This window comes from Mustelus asterias, unplaced genomic scaffold, assembly GCF_964213995.1.
Source record: "Mustelus asterias unplaced genomic scaffold, sMusAst1.hap1.1 HAP1_SCAFFOLD_1476, whole genome shotgun sequence".
Lineage (NCBI taxonomy): Eukaryota > Metazoa > Chordata > Chondrichthyes > Carcharhiniformes > Triakidae > Mustelus > Mustelus asterias.
The window spans coordinates 33,116-55,000 of record NW_027591421.1 but is presented as its reverse complement, the minus strand read 5'-3'; the positions used below and the strand labels follow the sequence as shown (position 1 = coordinate 55,000).

Below are 21,885 nucleotides of genomic sequence, written 5' to 3'. Positions count from 1 at the left end.
GGCCAACCCACCTAACCTGACACATCTTGGGTTATTAAGGAGCAATTTAGCATGGCTAATCCACCTAACCTGCACATCTTTGGGTTGTGGGAGGAAACCAGAGAACCCAGAGTAAACCCACACATACACGGGGTGCAGACCGCACAGACAGTGAACCGAGGCCGGAATCGAACCCGGAACCCTGGCGCTGTGAGGCAGCAGTGCTAACCACTGTGCCACCGTGCCACCCAAAACTTTATGAGCTACTCTACCGACTGCCCTAAGACCATTTACATCCGGCCCATTCGGGGTACATCGCCAGCACCATCATCCCTTACTGTTGTTGGATTTGTCCACAGTTCCCATTAGATTTCTTTCGCTGGCCAATCAGCTTCGGGACTCGATCAAATTGCAGACGGGAGTTGTGAAATCCTGTCCTATCATGGTGTCTCCTCAAGAGCTACTCCACAGCCGGGCTTCAGAGAGCACAGCGCTTCATTAGGTCCAGTCACTCCACACCCCAAACATTGACTGCCCACCTCTGGGCGGATCCCAACAGCCCAAACCTGAGGTCACATGACCCATTCCCTTAAAGGGACTCTGCCCCAACACACACAACAGGAGACATCTTGGGAAACCGCGGTTCCAATGTCAAGCCAGGTCAAGCACTGTTCTCGACACGAGAACTTCCTTCCCACCAACACGCCCCACGTCCCTCGATCGCTGCTCCGACATCAAAGGATCGGGAAATAAATCTCTCTGACGGCTGGTTTAGGTTGGTTAAGTGGTTTTGTTGGTTTATTCCAGATGTTGACGAGTGTTCGGATGAAGAGCGACCTTGTGGTCACAATGCCAGCTGTGAGAATACCCTAGGAGGATTCTACTGTACCTGCAATCGAGGCTTTATCGCAACCAATGGAAACCGTACCTTCACCAATAAAACCCAGACTCAATGCAAAGGTAAAAAGTTTATTTTTCCTCCTGATGAGTCCCAGGACTGCGTCGGTAAGAACACTGATGGAGCAGATGTATGCAGGGCCACGAGGCTGATAGATAACTCTGTTGCTACCAATAGCTCACACAGCACCTTCTGCTTCCTTGCTCAGTCTTTGAGATGCTATATCGGTTCTGAAACTATCCCACTTCGCGACACAATGGATGCCTGAGAATAATACTGAACACTTTCTAACGTCACCAGAGTGAGGTTAATGTGGGATTCTTGGATCACCTTCAGCACTGGGTCTGAAGTAGACACGGTGGTCTAGAATTTCTATTCAAGCATGTTTTAGCACCCGTTCGTTTCATTTACAGGCCCTCAAGGACAAATGGAAGATTTTGGGTGGGATTATGCAGCTTCCTGCCCGAGGTCAACAGACCTTCCCATTGTCCGCCCCTCGCCCGCTCCCATTCCCGTGGCGGGTGGGACAGTAAAATTCTGGCCCATGTTCTTGGCCATAAACTAGAGGGAGTTCGTAGAATCATACAATGGTTAGAGTGCAGAAGGAGACCATGCAGCCCATCGAGCCTGCACCATCAGGAGATGGCCGATTGGGTATAGTGGACAGTGAAGTAGGTTATCTAGGATTGCAACGGGATGTTGGGCCAGTGGACTGATGAATGGCAGATGGAGTTTAATTTTGATAAATGCGAGGTGATGCATTTTGGCAGATTGAACCAGGGCAGGTCTTACTCAGTTAATGGCAGGGCATTGGGGAGAGTTACAGAAGAGAAATCTGGGGGTACATGTTCATAGCTCCTTGAAAGTGGAGTCACAGGTGGACAAGATGGTGAAGAAGGGATTCGGCATGCTTGGTTTCATTGGTCAGAACATTGAATACAGGAGTTGGGATGTATTGTTGACGTTGTACAAGACATTGGTAAGGCCACACTTGGAATACTGTGTACAGTTCTGGTCACCCTATTATAGAAAGGATATTATTAAACTAGAAAGAGTGCAGAAGAGATTTACCAGGATGCTATTGGGATTTGATGGTTTGAGTTGTAAGGAGAGGCTGGATAGACTGGGACTTTTTTCTCTGGAGCGTAGAAAGCTGAGGGGTGATCTTATAGAGGTCTATAAAATAATGAGGGGCATAGATCAGCGAGATGGTTAATATCTTTTCCCAAAGGTAGGGGAGTCTAAAACTAGAGAGCATAGAAATCCTACAGTACAGAAAGAGGCCATTCAGCCCATCGAGTCTGCACCGACCACAATCCCACCCAGGCCTTACCCCCATATCCCTACATATTTTACCCACTAATCCCTCTAACCTACGCATCTCAGGACACTAAGGGGCAATTTTAGCTTGGCCAATCAACCTAACCCACACATCTTTGGACTGTGGGAGGAAACCGGGGCACCCGGAGGAAACCCACGCAGACACGAGGAGAATGTGCAAACTCCACACAGACAGTGACCCAAGCCGGGAATTGAACCCAGGTCCCTGGAGCTGTGAAGCAGCAGTGCTAACCACTGTGCTACCGTGCCGCCGCATAGGTTTAAGGTGAGAGGGGAGAGATACAAAAGGGTCCAGAGGGGCAATTTTTCCACACTGAGGGTGGTGAGTGTCTGGAACAAGCTGCCAGAGGTAGTAGTAGAGGCAGGTACAATTTTGTCTTTTAAAAAGCGTTTAGATAGTTACATGGGTAAGATGGGTATAGAGGGATATGGGCGAAATGTGGTCAATTTGGACCAGTTTATGGGTTAAAAAAAAGGGCGGCATGGACAAGTTGGGCCGAAGGGCCTGTTTCCATGCTGTAGACCTCTATGACTCTATGATTGGTAGGTAGGGGCTGAGAGGGGTTGGAGTTTGGCGGGGTGGGGTGCCGAAGTTCCAAAATCGAGCCAATCAGGAACACCTTTATTGTTCTGTGGCACTTCTCCCTTCACAATTTCCTTTTCACCCTCGAGCCAAATATTCCTCCACTCTCCCCTCTGCAAAAACGAAAGCAAGTTTAAAATATTTCCCGACAGCCGGGTACTGAAATCATTTTCTTCTTTATTACACACACAAATGTCCAAAGATGTGCGGGTTAGGTTGATTGGCCAGGTTAAAAATTGTCCCTTAGAGTCCTGGGATGCGGAGGTTAGAGGGATTAGCGGGTAAAATATGTGGGGGGAGGGCCTGGGTGGGATTGTGGTCGGTGCAGACTCGATGGGCCGAATGGCCTCCTTCTGCACTGTAGGGTTTCTATGTTTCTATGTTACAGATATTGATGAGTGCATGAATACACTGGACGTCTGTGGCTACAATGCCAGCTGTTACAACAAGCCGGGAGCTTTCCATTGTACCTGTGATGGAGGCTTTGTGTCAACTAATGGTGAATCTCACTTTATCAATAAAACGGAGACTCAGTGTAAAGGTAACAATTTTATTATCCCCCCCAATAAGTATCAGGATGAGAGCGTTTTGATTTTTTTCACACACTGCCTCTCTTAGACCTTGGCGTGTTTGTCCACAGATCTCTGAAGACGGAAGGGCATGTTAGTAGGGTGGTGAAAAAGGCATATGAGACACTGGCCTTTATCAGTCGGGATATAGATTACAAATGCAGGGAGGGCATGATGGAGTTGTATAGAACTTTGGTGAGGCCACAGCTGGAGCACTGTGTGCAGTTCTGGTCACCACATTATAGGAAGGATGTGATTGCATTGGAGAGGGTGCAGAGGAGATTCGCCAGGATGCTGCCTGGGATGGAACATTTAAGTAATGAAGGGAGGTTGGATAGGCTGAAAGACATGCAGGTTAGGTGCTTTGGCTATGCTGAATTCTCCCTCAGTGTACCCAAACAGGCGCCAGAGTGTGGCGACTAGTGGATTTTCACAGCAACTTCATAGCAGTGTTAATTTAAGCTTACTTGTGACAATAATAAATAAACTTTTGAAAAAAAGACTGAACTCTACCCCACAGATGGACAAAGGCACCTGTTAAGTTACATGGGAATACTGTCATCTCCAAGTCACAGGCACCCCTGACTGGGACAGAGCACTGGCTTAACATTTCACTCAACAGATGACATCTCTGAGTGCAGCACTCCCCTTGGCACTGGAGTGTCGGACTGGATTTTGTGCTCAAGTTCCTGGAATGGGACTTGCAGTCACAATCTTCTGATTCCAGGGAACATGTGCTATTGTCACTGGGCTACTCTGACACTGAGTTGTCCTGGGGATTTGCACTGAGTCACCCAGGGCTGAAAATTGACTCAACGTTGAGATAAGTCTCACAATTGCTGCGTCAACATTTGTGTGGAATTCTCGTTTGCTTTTCTTCTGTTTGAACTTCATATTAAACTTCTTCCTGATTCCACAGAATTGAGCCAGAACAACCTGAACCAATGCAGCGTCAACAATTTGACAGCACAGGTATTTATCTTGATGAGACACTGTGATAATGGGATGAAGCTTGGGATACCAAGACTATTACCACTGCAGAGCAGGCAGAGAGGAGATTTAGGAGAGGTTTGGTAATTATGAAGGTACACTGGATATAAAATGTTGGTCTAGTATTTGTGGTTGTAATGACAGCGAATCTATCAGTGTTCATCATCGAAAACTGATACCAACATCTGCTGTCCATATGTGTGATAAATGGGGAAATCTGAAAGTTGTTCTCAGTGATAACACAGAAACATAAAATAATGGGAGCAGAAGTAGTTCATTTGGCCCTTCGAACCTGTTCCACCATTCAATTTGATAATGGCTGATCCTCTCCCTCAACATCATACTCACAATCCCTCCCCATACCCCTTGGTGTCTTTAGCGTCTAGGAATTTATCTGTTTCTTTCTTAAATACATTCACTGACTTGACTTCCATATCTTTCTGTGGTAGAGAATTCCACAGGTTCACCACACTTCGAGTGAACAAATTTCTCTTCATCTCAGTTCTAAATGGCCTTCCCTGTACCCTGAGACTGTGACCCCTTGTTCCAGACCTTCCCCCTCCCCTCAGCCAGAGGAAACATCATCCCTGCATCCAGTCTGTCCAACCCTGTCAGAATCCCCACTCATTCTAAACATCCAGAGGCTACATGCCTATCTCTCTTCATTTGACAATACTTCCATCCCAGGAATCAGTCTGGTGAACCTTCACTGCACTTCCTGAAATAAGGAGACCAAAATCGCACACACAAACTGCTTATTATTTTCTCTCTTTGGTTAAATGCTTTTTAAAAATTAAAAGAAACATCATTACATATAGTTTTCCATAAAAAACAAGCGATAGTTGTCTTAACCAGTTGAAAAAAAATCCGTCACAAAACAATGCTCTGTCGCCAGGTGCAGGCACAAGTTTTACAAAAAATATGCTTCAGTTGTTTCCTCAGAAGGAACTCTTCAAATGCAGACAATAAACATAGAACAAAACGTACTCCAACTTATAAATCAAAGAAAGGATTTAATAAAGAAACTACATTACTCTGAGCTTGGGGCCTCGCCCTGGGCAAATCCAAGTCCCCCACAATTCCAAACAGGTTCTTATTTATAGTGAGTCAGCTGGTCAGCTGACCATCCCATCATTCTGTAATTGGTTCCATGGTTTACCGGGTCAGCTGACTCTTGCAGCTTGTTACCATTGGTCACATTACATCTGATACAAAGTTGTCACCGGTTACGTTCTAACATCAGTTGCTTTGTAAATGTGTGAATACTGATGTCCTATCTATGTGCATGTGCACCTGTAATCTGTGTATCTGTCTGATTGAATCAGACTACTCGCAGCCTTGATCATCCTATCATCCAGACACCCTCATCATCCAGGCTACCTCTGTTACATGCTCCACCTCTAACCCAGCCTCCACATACCTGTTGCTTACACTCCTGCTTTTGTTATCTCCAGACCTGTCTACTCCAAAGTTCCCACTCAACACCATCCTAACTCGTACTAATTTCTGCTCACCCATCGCTGCTGCGCTTGCTGACCCACAGTGGCAACCAGTCCAGTAATGTTTGACTTTAAAATTGTGTTCAAATCGCTCCATGATCTCATCCCTGCATCACTGCAACCTCCACCAGCCTTCCAAGGTCTTTGCACCTCTCCAATTCTGGCCTCTTGCACATCCCAGATTCCCTTCATTCCACCATTGGTAGCGATAAGAAAGTCTTTCCCTGAACCTCTCTGCCTCTCTCCTCCTCTCTCCTTCTTTAATCGCTCCATAAAGCTGAAAGTTTGTCATTTCGCTGCTGTCATATTTCAAACATTTAGTCACCTATCCTGATATCGCTACCTGGTATGGTGTTACATTTTGACTGAAATGCTTTAATATGTTAAGAGTGTTATATTAGTGAAAGTCGGCCTGTGTATCTTTATGTAATACATCTGTATCTGAATACATCTATCTGATCTGCCTATGCTTTTTACACAGTTAGGGCGGAATTTTCCACATTCCCTCAGCATGTTTTTGCATGCAGCAGAGGAGGCCCCGCTGGTGTGTGGATCTTCCAGTCCCACCGCTATCAACAGTGTTTCTTGTTGTTTATAGCCTCCAGTGGGAGAGGGTGGGGGTGCTGTCCAGAAGATCCTACTGACAGGAACAGCTGGAAAATCCTGCCCTTAGTATTTGTGTAACAGTGTATATTGTGATCTTTTTGCCAATATATATGATCTGTGTATATATTTTTTCTATATACATATATATAGTCCATATCGCCATATGTATGGCCTCAGAAGATTTTGTAAAATGAGTAATTCTAAATGAACTGAAGTTAACTTGCTTCCTCGGGAAGATTTTGACACCTCTTTTCTCTTCTTCACACAGATGTCCCATACTATGTTCCAAACCTTTTGTTCATATATTTACTCGATCACCAACCTGGTTGATGTGCTCCCTTTCCAGGTCAGTAGTGACACATTGTTTGTGTCACAAATAGTGGATAAGAACATAAGTGTAAGCCACCTGGCCCCTCAAGACTGCTCCACCTTCCATTAGGATCAAGACCTTAAGATCAGATGCTGTTTGCACCACCCCTCCCCCCGGCCCCAAAATAACCCTTTGCTCCCAGAAATTCATTTCATTCACCAATCTGACCAAAGCATTTGACTCAGTAAATCGCAAGGCTCCATGGATTGAGCTCCAACGGTTTCAACGTCCAAGAAACTTTATCACAAGCCTGCAATTGCTTCATGACATTATGCGTGCAAGTGTTGTGAGTGGGAGATCTGCCTTCAAAATCTGAACTGGTTCAAACAAGTCTGTGTGATTCCCCCCTTCCCCCAGACTATTTACAAACTACCTGGCAGTACCTCATCAAAGGTTAACTGCCCTCCAATGTCAGTATTACATAGATGGAAAACTCTTTAATGCCAGGCACGTCCTTGCCAAACTAAACAGACCGCCTTTGCTATACATTTGATTCGATTTGATTTATTATTGTCACATGTGTTATATACAGTGAAAAGTATTGTTTCTTGCACGCTATACAGACAAAGCATATTGTTCATAGAGAAGGAAAGGAGAGAGTGCAGAATGTAGTGTCATAGCTAGGGTGTAGAGAAAGATCAACTTAATGCGAGATAGGCCCATTCAAAAGTTTGATGGCAGCAGGGAAGAAGCTGTTCTTGAGTCGGTTGGTACGTGTCCTCACATTTTTCTTTCTTTTTCCCGACAGAAGAAGGTGGAAGAGAGTATGTGCGGGGTGCGTGAGGTCCTTGATTATGCTGGCTGCTTTTCTGAAGCACCTGGAAGTGTAGACAGAGCCAATGGGTGGGAGGCTGGTTTGAGTGATGGACTGGGCTTCGTTCACAACCCTTTGCAGTTTTTTGCGGTCTTGGACAGAGCAGGATCTATACCAAGCTGTGATACAACCAGAAAGAATGCTTTCTATGGTGCATCTGTAAAAGTTGGTGAGTGTCGTAGCGGACAAGCCAAATTTCCTTAGCAGCCTGAGAAAGTAGAGGCATTGGTGGACTTTCTTAACTATAGCGTCAGCACGGAGGGACCAGGACAGGTTGAAGGTGAGCTGGACACCTAGAAACTTGAAGCTCTCGACCATTCCCACTTCGTCCCCATTGATGTAGACAGGAGCATGTTCTCCTCTACGCTTCCTGAAGTCGATGACAATCTCCTTCGTTTTGTTGACATTGAGGGAGAGATTATTATCATCACACCAGTTCACCAGATTCTCTATCTCTTTCCTGTACTCCATCTCATCATTGTTTGAGATCTGACCCTCCACAGTAGTGTCATCAGCAAACTTGAAAATCAAGTTGGAAGGGAATTTGGCCACACAGTCATAGGTGTATAAAGAGGACACAGCCTTGTGGGGCAACAGTGTTGAGGATGATCATACATGATCTGTAATTTGCAGATGACTGCAGTGGTGTTGCCCAGTCTTCACATTTGCCAGTCATTCTTGATCCCTTCAATCCTACAAACAAGAAAATTAAGCTGTCCCTGAGTGTTGCCAAACAAAACTCGTGAATTACATAGAAACCCTACAGTGCAGAAGGTAGACGTTTGACCCATCGAGTCTGCACTGACAACAATCCCACCCAGGCTCTATCCCCGCTTTGTTACCCTGCTAATCCCTCTACTATCACATCCCAGAACACTAAGGGTAATTTAGCATATCCAGTCAACCTAATCCGCACATCTTTGGATTGTGGAAGGAAGCCCACACCGACATGGGGAGAACGTGCAAACTCCACCCAGACAGTGATCCAAGTCGGGAATCGAACCCAGGTCCCTGGAGCTGTGAGACAGCAATGCTAACCACTGTGCCACCCACTGACACCTTTTGTCAGCCAAATGTGTTGAAGGAGAGATTCTGGAATATGTTGAGCACTTCCATACCTCGGCAGCCCAGTTAAAGTGACTCTAAGTTGAAGTGAAAAGTGATGGTTCAGTTCTTGATTGTGGTGGATGGCTGGGAAGGTTAAGAGCTCAGAATTCTTCATGGATTGAAAATGAATGTCAGGAAGCATAATGGAGAACATGCCTCTGTCTATATCAATGGGGACGAAGTAGAAATGGTCGACGGCTTCAAGTTTCTAGGTGTCCAGATCACCAACAACCTGTACTGGTTTCTCCATGTCGACGCTGTAGTTAAGAATGTCAGTAATCTACACTGAAACAGAGGTCAGGAGAAACATTGGCTCAATGAGTAAATGAGCAAGGAAACGTCATTGAATGTTTCAGCACAGAAACTGATCACTCGGCCCATCCACTTCATCCTGCTGTTTTTCTCCACAGGGGCCAACATCGTCTGAACCCAATGTCTGCCCATTCCCCATCAACTTCAAGCATTCCTAAATTCCCTTTCCCATGCCAGTAGATAGTATTTCAATCATAGTTGGCTCCATGTTCTATGGATCTTCTTTACATTTCCTCTGTTCAAGACTGACTAAGATCATGACATTTGTGGGTAATCCCAAATATGAACCCAGAAGACCTTGGAGCAATCTCACATGGTGCCTGGCAACTTACTCCAAACCTTCTGTGAACTATGGGCAACACAGGACAATGTCTGTTCCCTCTGTGAGTGCAATGGAGTTGGCTGAACTTTGTTTTAGTGATGCCCTTATGTCAGTGTCGCAGGCAAATGGGTACACCAGTAGTTATTATGTGTGGTCTTGCAGCATAAGGCAAATACACAATATCACCCGACAAGCCCGGGGAACAATTAAATCAATTAGTGGAAACCATCTATCAATATTTACCCTTTCATTGTCCTCTATCACGTTACCCCTCAAACCTCTGCCCCAGGAATATCAGCCTGCATTTTGTGTTCAAGTAGCTGGGGCCCTTGAACCAACAACCTGTGACCTAGAGGCCAATACGGTACAGGGCGGCACAGTGGCATAGTGATCAGCACTGCTGCCTCACAGCACCAAGGAACTGGGTTCAATTCACAGCTTGGGTTACTATCTGTGCTGAGTCTACACGTTCTCCCCGTGTCCGCATGGGTTTCCTCCGGGTGCTCCGGTTTCCTCCTGCAGTCTGAAAGACGTGCTGGTTAGATGCATTGACCATGCTAAATTCTCCCTCAGTGTACCCGAACAGGTGCTGGACTGTGGTGACTCGGGGATTTTTACAGAATCTTCATTGCAATGTTAATGTAAGCCTACTTGTGACAATAATAAAAACTAAACTCGAGCTGTTACCCACTTAGCCACACCTGCTCTATTTTTAGAGACCATATAAAATAAAAGGTACAATTCTCAGGGAGGTGTCAGAGCAGAGAGACCTGGGTAGATATTAGGGATGGGTATCAAATGCTGGCCTTGCAAGCAATGCCCATATGAAGGAATAGAAGAAAATCCATGCCCAAGTCACTGAAAGTGGCAGGATAGGTTAAGAGAATAGTTAACAAAGCATACAGTATCCTGGGCTTTATTAACAGAGACATAGAGTACGAGAGCAAGTAAGTTGTGTTGAACTTAGTATAGCCTCAGTATGGCCTGGAATATTGCATCTGGTTCTGAGCGCCGTACTATAGGAAAGTTGTGAAGGCGTTGGAGGGAATGCAGAAAAGAATCGTGAGAACGTTTCCATGGATGAGGAACTTCAGTTGTGAAGACAGATTGGGGGAGTTAGGACCGTTCCCTTGGAGAAATTAAGGCTGAGAGGAAATTTGACAGAGATATTCAAAATCATGAGGGGATAGAGTAGATAGGGAGAAACTGATTCCCCTCCTGAAAGAATCAAAAACCATTGGGCATAGATTTAAAGTAATTGGCAAAAGAGAACATTTTTTCACACAGCAACTGGTTAAGGTCTGGAATGCACCAGCTGAGTGTGGTGAAGTGATGGACTGAATGGCCTTTTTCTGCACTGTAACAATTCTTAGATTCTGTGATCACTGTGTAGAGCTATCAAAGGAACCTTTGATGACAACCTTTAAACAAAAAGGGCTTTGAAAATGATCCAACTCACTGGAGTGAAATTTTTCTCCTCCACAGGAAATCATTTCAAACTCTAGTGATCTTCTCATGAATGATTCCCTGTGGAAAAACATGGAAAAGGAACAGCGACTCCTTTCAGCTTCCATTTTCCTGCAGTCCGTGGAAAACTTTGCCATTGCTGCTAGTCTGAATTTACCAGATCTGGGAAAGAGGGCAGCAAGAAGTAAAAGTATTGGTGAGTTCGACAAAAGATATTTTATATAATGTACTTTCTTGGAGACAGCTGTGAGCATTATATGAGAAGTACCTTGCAACACCTGAGGTAAGAGTGACTGCCTTTGACATCAAGGCAGTTTTTGACTGAGTGTGGCATCAAGAAGCCCCAGCAAAACTGGAGTCAATGGGAATCAGGGGGAAAACTCTCCGCTGGTTGGACTCATGCCTCGCATAAAATTCCTGCCCGAGGTCAACGGAGATTTCCGTTGCTGGACCCTCGCCCGCTGCGATTCCGTGGCAGGTGAGGTGGTAGAGTTTCGGCCAATGTTTCTGTTAAATAAGCCTGAGAGTGCTTCCATCTTGAAATGCCAACCATCTTCAGCTGCTTCATCAATGACCTTCTTTCCATCGTAAGGTCAGGAGTGGGGATGCTTGCTGATGATTGCACAATATTGACTCCTCAGATACTAAAGCAGTCTGTGCCCATACGCAGCAAGACTTGGATATCAGTTTGGGGCTGATAAGCACCAAGTGACATTTATGCCATAGAAGTGCAATAACCATCTCCAACACAAAAGTATCTAACCATCTCCCCTTGACATTCAATGGCATTATCACTGCCGAATCCCCCACTATCAACATCCTGGGTGTTACCATTTAATAGAAACTGACTGGACTCACCATGTAATTACTGTGGCCACCAGAGCAGGTCAGAGGCTGAGAAGTTTGCAACAAGCAATTCACCTCATGACTCCACAAAGTCTGTCCATCATCTACAAGACACAGGTCAGGAGTGCAGAATACTCTCCACTTGCCTGGATGAGTGCAGCTCCAAAAACAATCAAGAAATTCAACACCATCGCAGCTCACTTGATTGGCAGCCCAATGCATTCACTCCCTCTATCGCCAATGCACACTAGCAGCAGTGTGTACCATCTACAAGATGCACTGAGGCAACTAAACTCCAATAGCAGCTTCCAAACCCACAACCTCCATCACCCAGAAGGACCAGGGCAGCAGACACATGGGAACACCACCACCTGCAAGTTCCCCTACGAGCCACTCACCACCCTAATGTGGAAATATATTGGCCGTTCCTTCACTGTCGATGAGTCAAAATCCTGGAAATCCCTCCCTAACAGCACTGTGGGTGTACCTACACCCCAGAGACTGCAGCGGTTCAAGAAGGTGGCTCAATACCACCTTCTCAAGGGAAATTAGAGATGGGAAATAAATGCTGGCCTGTAAATGAATAAATAAAAAGAACCTTTACGTAACACGTAACGGCTGATATATTTCCAAGTCAGGCTGGTGAGTGGTGCAACTTCCAGGTTCTCATGTGCGTTCTCATGTGTCTGCTGTGTCTCATGTGTCTGCTGCCCATTTCCTTATGGATGGCAGCAATCATGGGTTGGAAGGGTGCTGTCGAAGGAGGCTTTGTGGTTCCCGCAATACATCTTGCTGACACGCAACAAACCTTTACATTGCACGTTCTACCCGTGTCTGCGCAAGTTTCCTCCGGGTGCTCCAGTTTCCTCCCACAGTCCAACGATGTGGAGGTTAGGTTGATTGGCCATGCTAAAATTGACCCTAGCATCGGGGGGATTATTATGATTTATTTATTAGTCACAAAGAAGGCTTACATTAACACTGCAATGAAGTTACTTTGAAATTCCCCTAGATTAGCAGGGTAGGTGTGTGAGGTTGCGGGAGTGGAGCCTGGGTGGGATTGTTGTTGGTGCAGGCTCGATGGGCTGAATGGCCTCCTTATGTACTGTAGGGATTCTACGATCCTGACATCCGATTTTGGAATCTGTACTAATCCCTGGGATATAATTAGATAAGTTTGTCAAGACACAGATACGTATGATCCTGAATTCAAAACATTTCATGACGGAAGCACTTTCAGGCTTTTTTGACAGAAACATTGGCTCATTATTTAACCTGTGAGAAACTGAATGGCGAAGACTCGGGTTCTTACCTGGTTTGATCTTTGGATTATTAGAGAACTAAACACAGACACTTCCAGCAGAAATCCATTCTGGTTTGTCCCTCTGTTTGCAAAGACAAGCCTGTATTAACTACAGAATATTATGGGTTGATTTAATCAAAATGGTAAGACGATTTGATAGTTGAGATAGAAAGAAGCTATGTCCTTCTGATGACTTCAGCCAGGCTAATAAGGTTGGCTTGCTAGAGTATGTACTGTCTGATGAGTCCTAATTGGTGGTTGAATCAGGGAGCCTCATGCTCCCTATTTAAAGCAGGTGTGTCAGACTCCCAGCCTGCATTCAGCAGGTCGCACCTGTCGAGCTGGCTGTGTACAGCTGTATGGTGTCCAGAGTGGATTCTTCTTGCTGTTGCTGCTACTGCGAGTCCAAGAAGCTGAGTGGTGGAAGTGGAAGGGCCTTTTCACCTTTGTGGACATTCCAACCAGAAGGAAGGAGGAGGAGAAGCCATCGCCCTGAGTCTCCAGCTACTGGAAGGTGCTCTCTCCTTCAGAGGGAGAGGGAGAGAGGGAGTGCAAGAGAGACAGTGTTCCAGCCGCAAGAGGGAGGAACAAACCAACCACAGACAGACTAAATCACATCAGAGGACTGAGTTGTTGGGCTGGTGCCCCCCAACATCAAAGGTCTGTGCCTGAAAGGGAGGGGGAGGGGGGGAGGGGGGGGGGGAGGGGCAAGAACATAGGAACATCTTTTACAGAGGTGGGGGGTGAAGATAACCTGGACTTTTTTACTGCTAGGCCCTGAAAGGGCTGAAGATTTCAAGTCACCACACCCATTGCTGCTGGCCCCAACACCAGCACCACCCCACCTCCTCCTCCTCTACTGGGTCACCGGCCCACCTCAGTGCCCTGTCCTTTAGTCCTCCCTCCTGCTCCTCCGTCCCTCACTCTCCTTCTCTGAGCCAGGGAGAGAGAGAACCTGGACCCCTACCCACCCCACCCTTTCTCATTCCCTCTCTAGACCCCAATAACAGGGAAGAGACCCCCACCCACACTCCCATCCCTCTCTACACACCCCTCTCTGTGCCTACTGTAAAGGCCAGGGAGGCCCCTCACCCATCTCTCCCTGGACCCCCCCCCCACAGAAACAGTGACATCAATACGCCCTGCTGTACATAAGAACATAAGAACATAAGAAATAGGAGCAGGAGTAGGCCATCTAGCCCCTCGAGCCTGCCCCGCCATTCAATAAGATCATGGCTGATCTGACGTGGATCAGTACCACTTACCCGCCTGATCCCCATAACCCTTAATTCCCTTACCGATCAGGAATCCATCCATCCGCGCTTTAAACATATTCAGCGAGGTAGCCTCCACCACCTCAGTGGGCAGAGAATTCCAGAGATTCACCACCCTCTGGGAGAAGAAGTTCCTCCTCAACTCTGTCTTAAACCGACCCCCCTTTATTTTGAGGTTGTGTCCTCTAGTTTTAACTTCCTTACTAAGTGGAAAGAATCTCTCCGCCTCCACCCTATCCAGCCCCCGCATTATCTTATAAGTCTCCATAAGATCCCCCCTCATCCTTCTAAACTCCAACGAGTACAAACCCAATCTCCTCAGCCTCTCCTCATAATCCAAACCCCTCATCTCCGGTATCAACCTGGTGAACCTTCTCTGCACTCCCTCCAATGCCAATATATCCTTCCTCATATAAGGGGACCAATACTGCACACAGTATTCCAGCTGCGGCCTCACCAATGCCCTGTACAGGTGCATCAAGACATCCCTGCTTTTATATTCTATCCCCCTCGCGATATAGGCCAACATCCCATTTGCCTTCTTGATCACCTGTTGTACCTGCAGACTGGGCTTTTGCGTCTCATGCACAAGGACCCCCAGGTCCCTTTGCACGGTAGCATGTTTTAATTTGTTTCCATTGAGATAGTAATCCCATTTGTTATTATTTCCTCCAAAGTGTATAACCTCGCATTTCTCAACGTTATACTCCATTTGCCATATCCTCGCCCACTCACTCAGCCTGTCCAAATCTCTCTGCAGATCTTCTCCGTCCTCCACACGATTCACTTTTCCACTTATCTTTGTGTCGTCTGCAAACTTCGTTACCCTACACTCCGTCCCCTCCTCCAGATCATCTATATAAATGGTAAATAGTTGCGGCCCGAGTACCGATCCCTGCGGCACGCCACTAGTTACCTTCCTCCAACCGGAAAAACACCCATTTATTCCGACTCTTTGCTTCCTGTCGGATAGCCAGTCCCCAATCCACTTTAACACACTACCCCCAACTCCGTGTGCCCTAATCTTCTTCAGCAGCCTTTTATGGGGCACCTTATCAAACGCCTTTTGGAAATCCAAAAACACCGCATCCACCAGTTCTCCTCCATCAACCGCCCTAGTCACATCTGTACATCTGGGCAGTCTCGGGGTGGGCGTAGCACCCATTAAAATCATGGCGACAACCACACCGTCGCCGGTGGCAGGGCCCTCCAGGCCCACCTACGCGGGTGTGGCGGTGGCCAGAGCCCCCGCCGCTCCCAAGGCCCTGCCACCGTTTCGACTGATAACGAAATAACTCGGGGTAAAGTGCTACGGTCACCCCGACATGACCATAGAGTCATGCGTTCGGGCAATGGCTGGGGTTGTTGGCCCCTCAGCCATTGTAACAGCCTCAAAGATGTACGGCAAGGCCGTATTCTTTCTGAAGGCCGAGCGGGCGGTCCACCTGGCCCTGGAAAAGGGGCTCACGGTGGGCGGGACGTTCTTGGCGGTGGACCCCCTGGAGGCCACCGTCCATCGGGTGGTCATCTCGAACGTCCCGCCCTTCATCCCCGTGGAGCTCCTCCTCCCCCACCTCCATCTACTGGGGGAGGTCAGGTCCGAGGTGGCACCGGTCCCGCTCGGTCTTCGTGATCCCACCCTCCGGCACGTGTACTCCTTCCGGCGCCAGGTATATGTCCGCCTGGCCCGGGAGGAGTGCCTGGAAGGGGGCTTCAATGTCCCCTTTGATTGGACTACTTACCGGGTCTTCTGGTCCGCGGATGGCATGCGGTGCCATGCCTGTAAGGAGGCGGGGCATATTAGAAAGAACTGCCCCGTCTCCAAGGCGGCCGCAGCTGGCACCGCAGCCCCCTCTCCCCCTAAGCAAACACCACCTGGCCCCCCCGCAACGGGAGACCACACCGGCAGCAGCCGCCACCTTGGCTGCCGGCGGGGGGGGAGTGGAGCCTCCGCGAGGCCAGAAGACCCCGAAAAAAGGGAACAAAAAGGGGGAGAATGCGACCCCGTCCCCTCCACCCCAGCTGCCGGCTCGGGGAAAATACCCACCTCCGGCCCCCTTCCCAAACCATCTCCCGGGCCCGTGGGTGCCTCAGCGTCCTGTGCTGGGCCCGGCGTCGTGGGTGCGCGCGCTCCCGGGTCCGGGTGTGGGGGGGTACGCGACCCCGAGCCGGCACAGACACCAAAAGGGGACGTGACGGGGAGGCAAAAGGGCGTGGCAAGGCCAAGAGGGGCGGGGTGCGGGCAGCGTCTCCCACCCACGGGCATGACAACAAGAAGAGGCGCTGCCCCTCAGGAGCCATGGGGTTCGAGGCCCCCCGTTCACGTCATCGCCTGCCATGCCCCCACCTGTTTTTACACCTTGTCCCCAGACCGGGGGCAGGAAAAAATTTAAAATGAAACACATGCTGCTGCAGTCCCCCGGACGGGTCTCCCCGAGGCCGGGTGTGAGCGGGGCCCTCGCGGCTCCGTTCAGCCCGGTCGAGTTTGACCCAACATTCTTTTACAGCTTGCCAGGGGACTGGAGCAGCACCCCAATTTTCGGGTCCCTGGGCGGCGGTGGCGAGGAATTTATCTCCTCCTCTCTGTCCCAACCTTTGATGCTGGGCGCCCCCAACATGAATCCAGAGGGTTTTCCGGGCTTGGGGGGTGTCCAGGCGTACAGGGCAGGGAGGGGGACTGAGCCGTCGCCGCCCACGGACCCACAAACCCAGGGTCAAGGAGGGAGGAACCCCTCCTCTGCCGATCCTGGGGGTGGGATCGGGGGGGAGTCAGGACTCGTTGGCGGCTCCGTGCCGCCCGCCGCACGCCCTGCGGCGGGGGACTCGGAGTCGAAGGGCGACGGCCCCGAGGAGGTAAGCTGCTCGGTGGTGGGCACGGGGATCGTTTCAGAGTCCACCTGTAGCGAGGCGGGGGACTCCCTCTTGCCCCACACCGAGTCGCCCCTCATCCCCTTTGGGGAACTCAGGGCCTTCATCGAAGACCATTCTGGTCACCCTGACAGCGTCCGACTAGCCCTCGACCGTTGGTCGGACCTGGCGCTGCTCGTCCGGTCCACGCGGGCCTGCTCCCAGGCCGAGTCGGACCTGACTGAAAGAGAGCGGCGTCGGGTACGGGAGTTCCTCGACGGGCTCAAGGGGGAGAGGACTGGCGCGTCTTGCGCCAGCGCTCCCTCACGCACTTAGATAAGTGGTGACGGTGGCACAATGCTACTGACATGAAGGTAATTATAGCCAGCCTCAACGTCAACGGCAGCAGCGAACCACTCCGCAGGTTCCAGAACTTCTCGGTCCTCCGTGACGGGAAGTATGCGGTGTGCTTCCTGCAAGAAACCTGTACCATTCCAGGAGACGAAGCCCGATGGCTCCTGGAGTGGCAAGGGGGATTCTACATGAGCCACCTCACGCTCGCTTCTAGCGGGGTGGCTATCTTGTTGGCACCGAATTTTCAGCCAGAGATCTTGGGGGTCAAGGAGCCGGTGCCAGGCCAGTTGCTGCACTTGACGGTCTGCGAGGGGGGGGTTATTCACTTGCTGAACGTCTACGCCCCGGCCGCCAGACCGCAGCAAACGACTTTCTACGAGAAAGTGTCCGCTCATCTCGACACCATCGCGGAGGGGCGAATGCATCACCCTCGGAGGGGATTTCAACTGCACCCTCGAGGCACGGGACCATACCGGCCCCTGGCTGCGCACCCCGGCGGTGGCGAAGTTGTGGGACCTGCTCGGGACCCGCGACTTGGTGGACGTCTGGAGACATCTCCATTGTGGCTCCAGAGCTTTCACGTTCGTGAAGCCTGGAGGCGGAGCGTCCAGAATCGACCGCCTTTACATTTCAAGGGCGCACGTGTCCGGCGTGCCGTCGGCCTCCATGCGGCAGGTTCCGTGCGCGGACCACCACCTGGTGTGGGCGGAGTTTGTTCCGTCTCGCGTCCGGGGGGGGTCCGCGTACTGGCACTTCAACAACACGCTGCTGGAGGACGAGCGCTTCCTGGACTCGTTCCGTCGATTCTGGGCCGGCTGGAGAAGGAAGCGGGGAGGCTTCCCCTCCTTGAGGCTATGGTGGGACGTGGGCAAGACTCACGTCTGGACCTTCTGTCAGGAGTACGCGAGGGGGTCGGCGAGGAGGCAGAAATCCAGGCTCGAGGAGTTGGAGCAGGAGCTTTTCGACCTGGAGGCACGTCTCAGTCAGCCCGACGCGGACCCGGCCCTGTGGCTAGAGTACAGGGAGAAGAAGGGTGCGCTGCGGGACCTGCAACTGGTCGGGTCCCGTGGCGCGTACGTGAGGTCGCGGGTCCAGTTCCGGGTGGATCTGGACTGCGGCTCCCCCTTCTACTCGCTGGAAAAAGGGCGGGCTGACCGTCAGCAGCTCCTTGCGCTGCTGGCCGACGATGGTTCCCCCATCTCGGATCCGGAGGGCATCCGGGCAATCGCCCGGGATTATTACACCTCCCTCTTCTCTCTGGATCTGTCCAGCGAGGATGCCCGCAGACTTCTGTGGGAGGACCTTCCGCAAGTCAGCCCGGAGGGCGTCGGCAGGCTCGAGGCCCCCGTCACCATGGCCGAGCTGACCGGCGCCCTCAATGGCCTTGGTCGGGGCAAGGCCCCGGGGCTGGACGGGCTGACAGTAGAGTTCTTCAGGGCGTTCTGGGACGTCCTGGGGGGCGACTACGCGGGGATCAAGGAGGAGAGCAATGCCACCGGGGAGATGCCCCTTTCGTGGCGCAGGGCCGTCATTGCCCTGCTGCCAAAGAAGGGGGATCTCCGGTGCCTTAAAAACTGGTGCCTGGTCTCCCTCCTCAGCACGGATTATAAAATCTTTGCCAGGGCCTTGGCTTCACGCCTTGGATCCGTGCTGGACCACATGATCCACCCTGACCAGTCCTACACGGTCCCGGGCAGGTCGATTCACGACAACCTCCATCTAGTCCGGGACCTGATCCACCATTCCCAGAGGGCTGGTCTGTCGAGCGCCTTCTTGTCTTTAGATCAGGAGAAGGCGTTCGACAGGGTGGAGCACGAGTATTTGCTCGGAACTCTGCGGGCATTCGGGTTCGGGACGCAGTTTGTTGCCCGGATCCGATTACTGTACTCTGCCGCAGAGTGTCTGATTAAGGTTAACAGGTCCCTGACGGCGCCCCTTCGCTTTGGGAGAGGAGTGCGGCAGGGCTGCCCCTTGTCCGGCCAACTGTATTCTATATGCGTGGAGCCATTCCTGCGCCTCTTGCGGAGGAGGTTGTCGGGTTTGACTCTGCGCGGCCCGGACGTAGGGGTGGTCCTGTTAGCTTACGCCGACGACGTGCTCCTCATGTTCACGGACCCGGCTGACCTGCGGAGGATGCGAGAATGCCAGGCGGTGTACTCCGCCGCGTCCTCCGCCAGGATCAACTGGGCCAAGTGCTCCGGACTCCTGGTCGGTCCGTGGGAGCTCCGGAGGAGCTCAGGCCTTTCACCTGGAGCAGGACCAACCTCCTCTACCTGTGGGTCCATCTCTGCCCAGCCGAGGAATCCTGGCCGGCGAACTGGCGGGAGCTGGAGGCCAAAGTCTCCGCCCGCCTGGGTCGCTGGACAGGACTGCTCCGAGTGCTGTCCTACAGGGCACGAGTTCTCGTCATAAACCAGCTGGTCGCCTCCATGCTGTGGTACCGGCTGGTCACTTTGACCCCTCCCCCTGACTTTGTCACCGATATGCAGAAAGCCCTCGTGCGGTTTTTCTGGGACAACCGACTGCACTGGGTCTCTGCCGAGATTCTGCATCTCCCGCTTGAGGAGGGCGGACAAGGTCTGGTGTGTCTCCGCACACAGGTAGCGACCTTCCGCCTCCAGACCCTGCAGAGATACCTTTACGTCGAGCCTCCTCCACGATGGCGTGCGATGGCGACGTATTTCTTCCGCCAGTTGCACGGCCTCAATTACGACGTGCAGCTCCTGCATATCAACCTGGGGCATATTCCGACTTCCTTGCAGGAGTTGCCGTCTTTTACCAGGACCTCCTTACGGTCTGGAACGCGGTCACCTCACGACGCAGCTCTCCCCCGTCAGGAGTAGCGGCTCTCGTGCAAGAGCCGCTGCTCAGGAATCCGCAACTCCAGCCTTACAACTTCAGGTGGCTGGCGGAGAGGAGGGTCGTGGACGGCGGGGTGACCAGGATCGGGGACGTGCTGGATGGCGGAGGAGCGGGCTGGATGAGCCCCTACATGCTGGCTGAGCGCGCAGGGGTGGCCGTCTGGCTCGCGGTCAAAGCCATCCAAGACCTTAGGACGGTCGTGCTCGGCCCCAAATGCGCACGCGGTCTGGAGGCGGCGCAGGCGTGCGGTGGGATCCCGCCCGAGTGTTCCCCTGCTCGGACGGAAGTTCACATTGGCCCAAAGCCTAAACCTCCCCCCCCGGGTCAGGTGCCCCACTGCATGTGCCGCCTCGCGGAAATGTCCTCCGTGCCCTTTTCCACCGCGCGGAGGCGTTTCCTATATGGGCTGCTGCTGCACACCTTTCACTACCGCGTCCTCGCCCGTCGCCCGGATACACCATGGCGGGCCTTGTTGCCGCCGGGCGGCGGAGGTCCCCAGTGGAGATCCCTCTACGGAGGGATCTCCCCCAATTATCTTGGGGACCTGGGGTGGAGGGTGCTGCACGCAGCAGTGCCGTACAACCGTAGGTTTTTCCGGTACACGGGCTCCCAAGACTGCCCTTTCTGTGGCCTTGTGGAGTCCGTGGACCATGTCTACGTTCTGTGTTTTAGACTGCACACCCTTTTTGGTTTCCTCAAACACCTTTTACTGATGTTTTGTTTGCACTTCAGTCCCACGCTCCTGATCTACGGGCACCTGTTGCGGAGAGGGGCGGGTCGGGATGCCGACCTCCTCGTGAACCTGCTCCTGGGCCTGGCGAGGCGCGCCATCAATAGGTCCAGGCAGCGGGCGATCGACGGGGCCGTCCATCCTGACTGTCTGCCCCTCTACCGCGGCTACATTCGCGGCCAGGTGTCTCTGGAGAGGGAGCATGCGGTGTCCACGGGCGCAGTTGACGCTTTCCGCGACCGCTGGGCACCGCAGGGGCTGGGGTGTATTATCGACCCCAATAATCACCTTTTGGTTTGATGTTTTAAATTTCCTTTCGACTTTGTTTTTGGTTCGGGCTGTTCCCCCTTCCTTTTGGGGAGCTGCCCCTTTAAATTTGTCCCTAAGTTAATTTGAGTTCGTTTACTTGGTTGGTGTTAAAAGACATGTCTGATGAGTCCTAATTGGTGGTTAAATCAGGGAGCCTCATGCTCCCTATTTAAAGCAGGTGTGTCAGAGTCCCAGCCTGCATTCAGCAGGGAGCAACTGGAGAGCTGGCTGTTTACAGATGTATGGTGTAAATAAAGTAATTTGGTGATGGGACTTTCGCCTCTGTGGAGTTATTACAGTCCTCTAGTCAGAGTCCAGAGCATGACCTAAAAATTGATCTAGGCATTCAGGTTGATGTTCGGAATGACTCCTTCGTTAAATGGAAGGTGGAATTTCTTCAGCATTCTTCCCCAAAAAGCTGTTGAAGTTAGTTCAATTGAAAATGTCAAACCTGAGATTTATAGATTTGTGTCAGCAAGGACTTGCAGAATCAGGAGAGGGAC

General features: G+C 50.9%; 1 protein-coding gene across 1 annotated transcript in view; it reads left to right on the top strand.

Moving 5' to 3' along the window:
• The window catches only part of LOC144488338 (adhesion G protein-coupled receptor E3-like), a gene marked incomplete at its 5' end in the record, with an annotated part of 80,490 nt that overhangs the window by 34,085 nt on the left and 24,520 nt on the right, over nucleotides 1-21,885 (top strand). Inside the window, 5 exons of the mRNA XM_078206389.1 lie at nucleotides 787-939; nucleotides 3,190-3,342; nucleotides 4,290-4,342; nucleotides 6,734-6,811; nucleotides 10,876-11,053. Coding sequence (XP_078062515.1) covers nucleotides 787-939; nucleotides 3,190-3,342; nucleotides 4,290-4,342; nucleotides 6,734-6,811; nucleotides 10,876-11,053 — 615 coding nt within the window. The remainder of the gene's footprint in view (nucleotides 1-786; nucleotides 940-3,189; nucleotides 3,343-4,289; nucleotides 4,343-6,733; nucleotides 6,812-10,875; nucleotides 11,054-21,885) is intronic.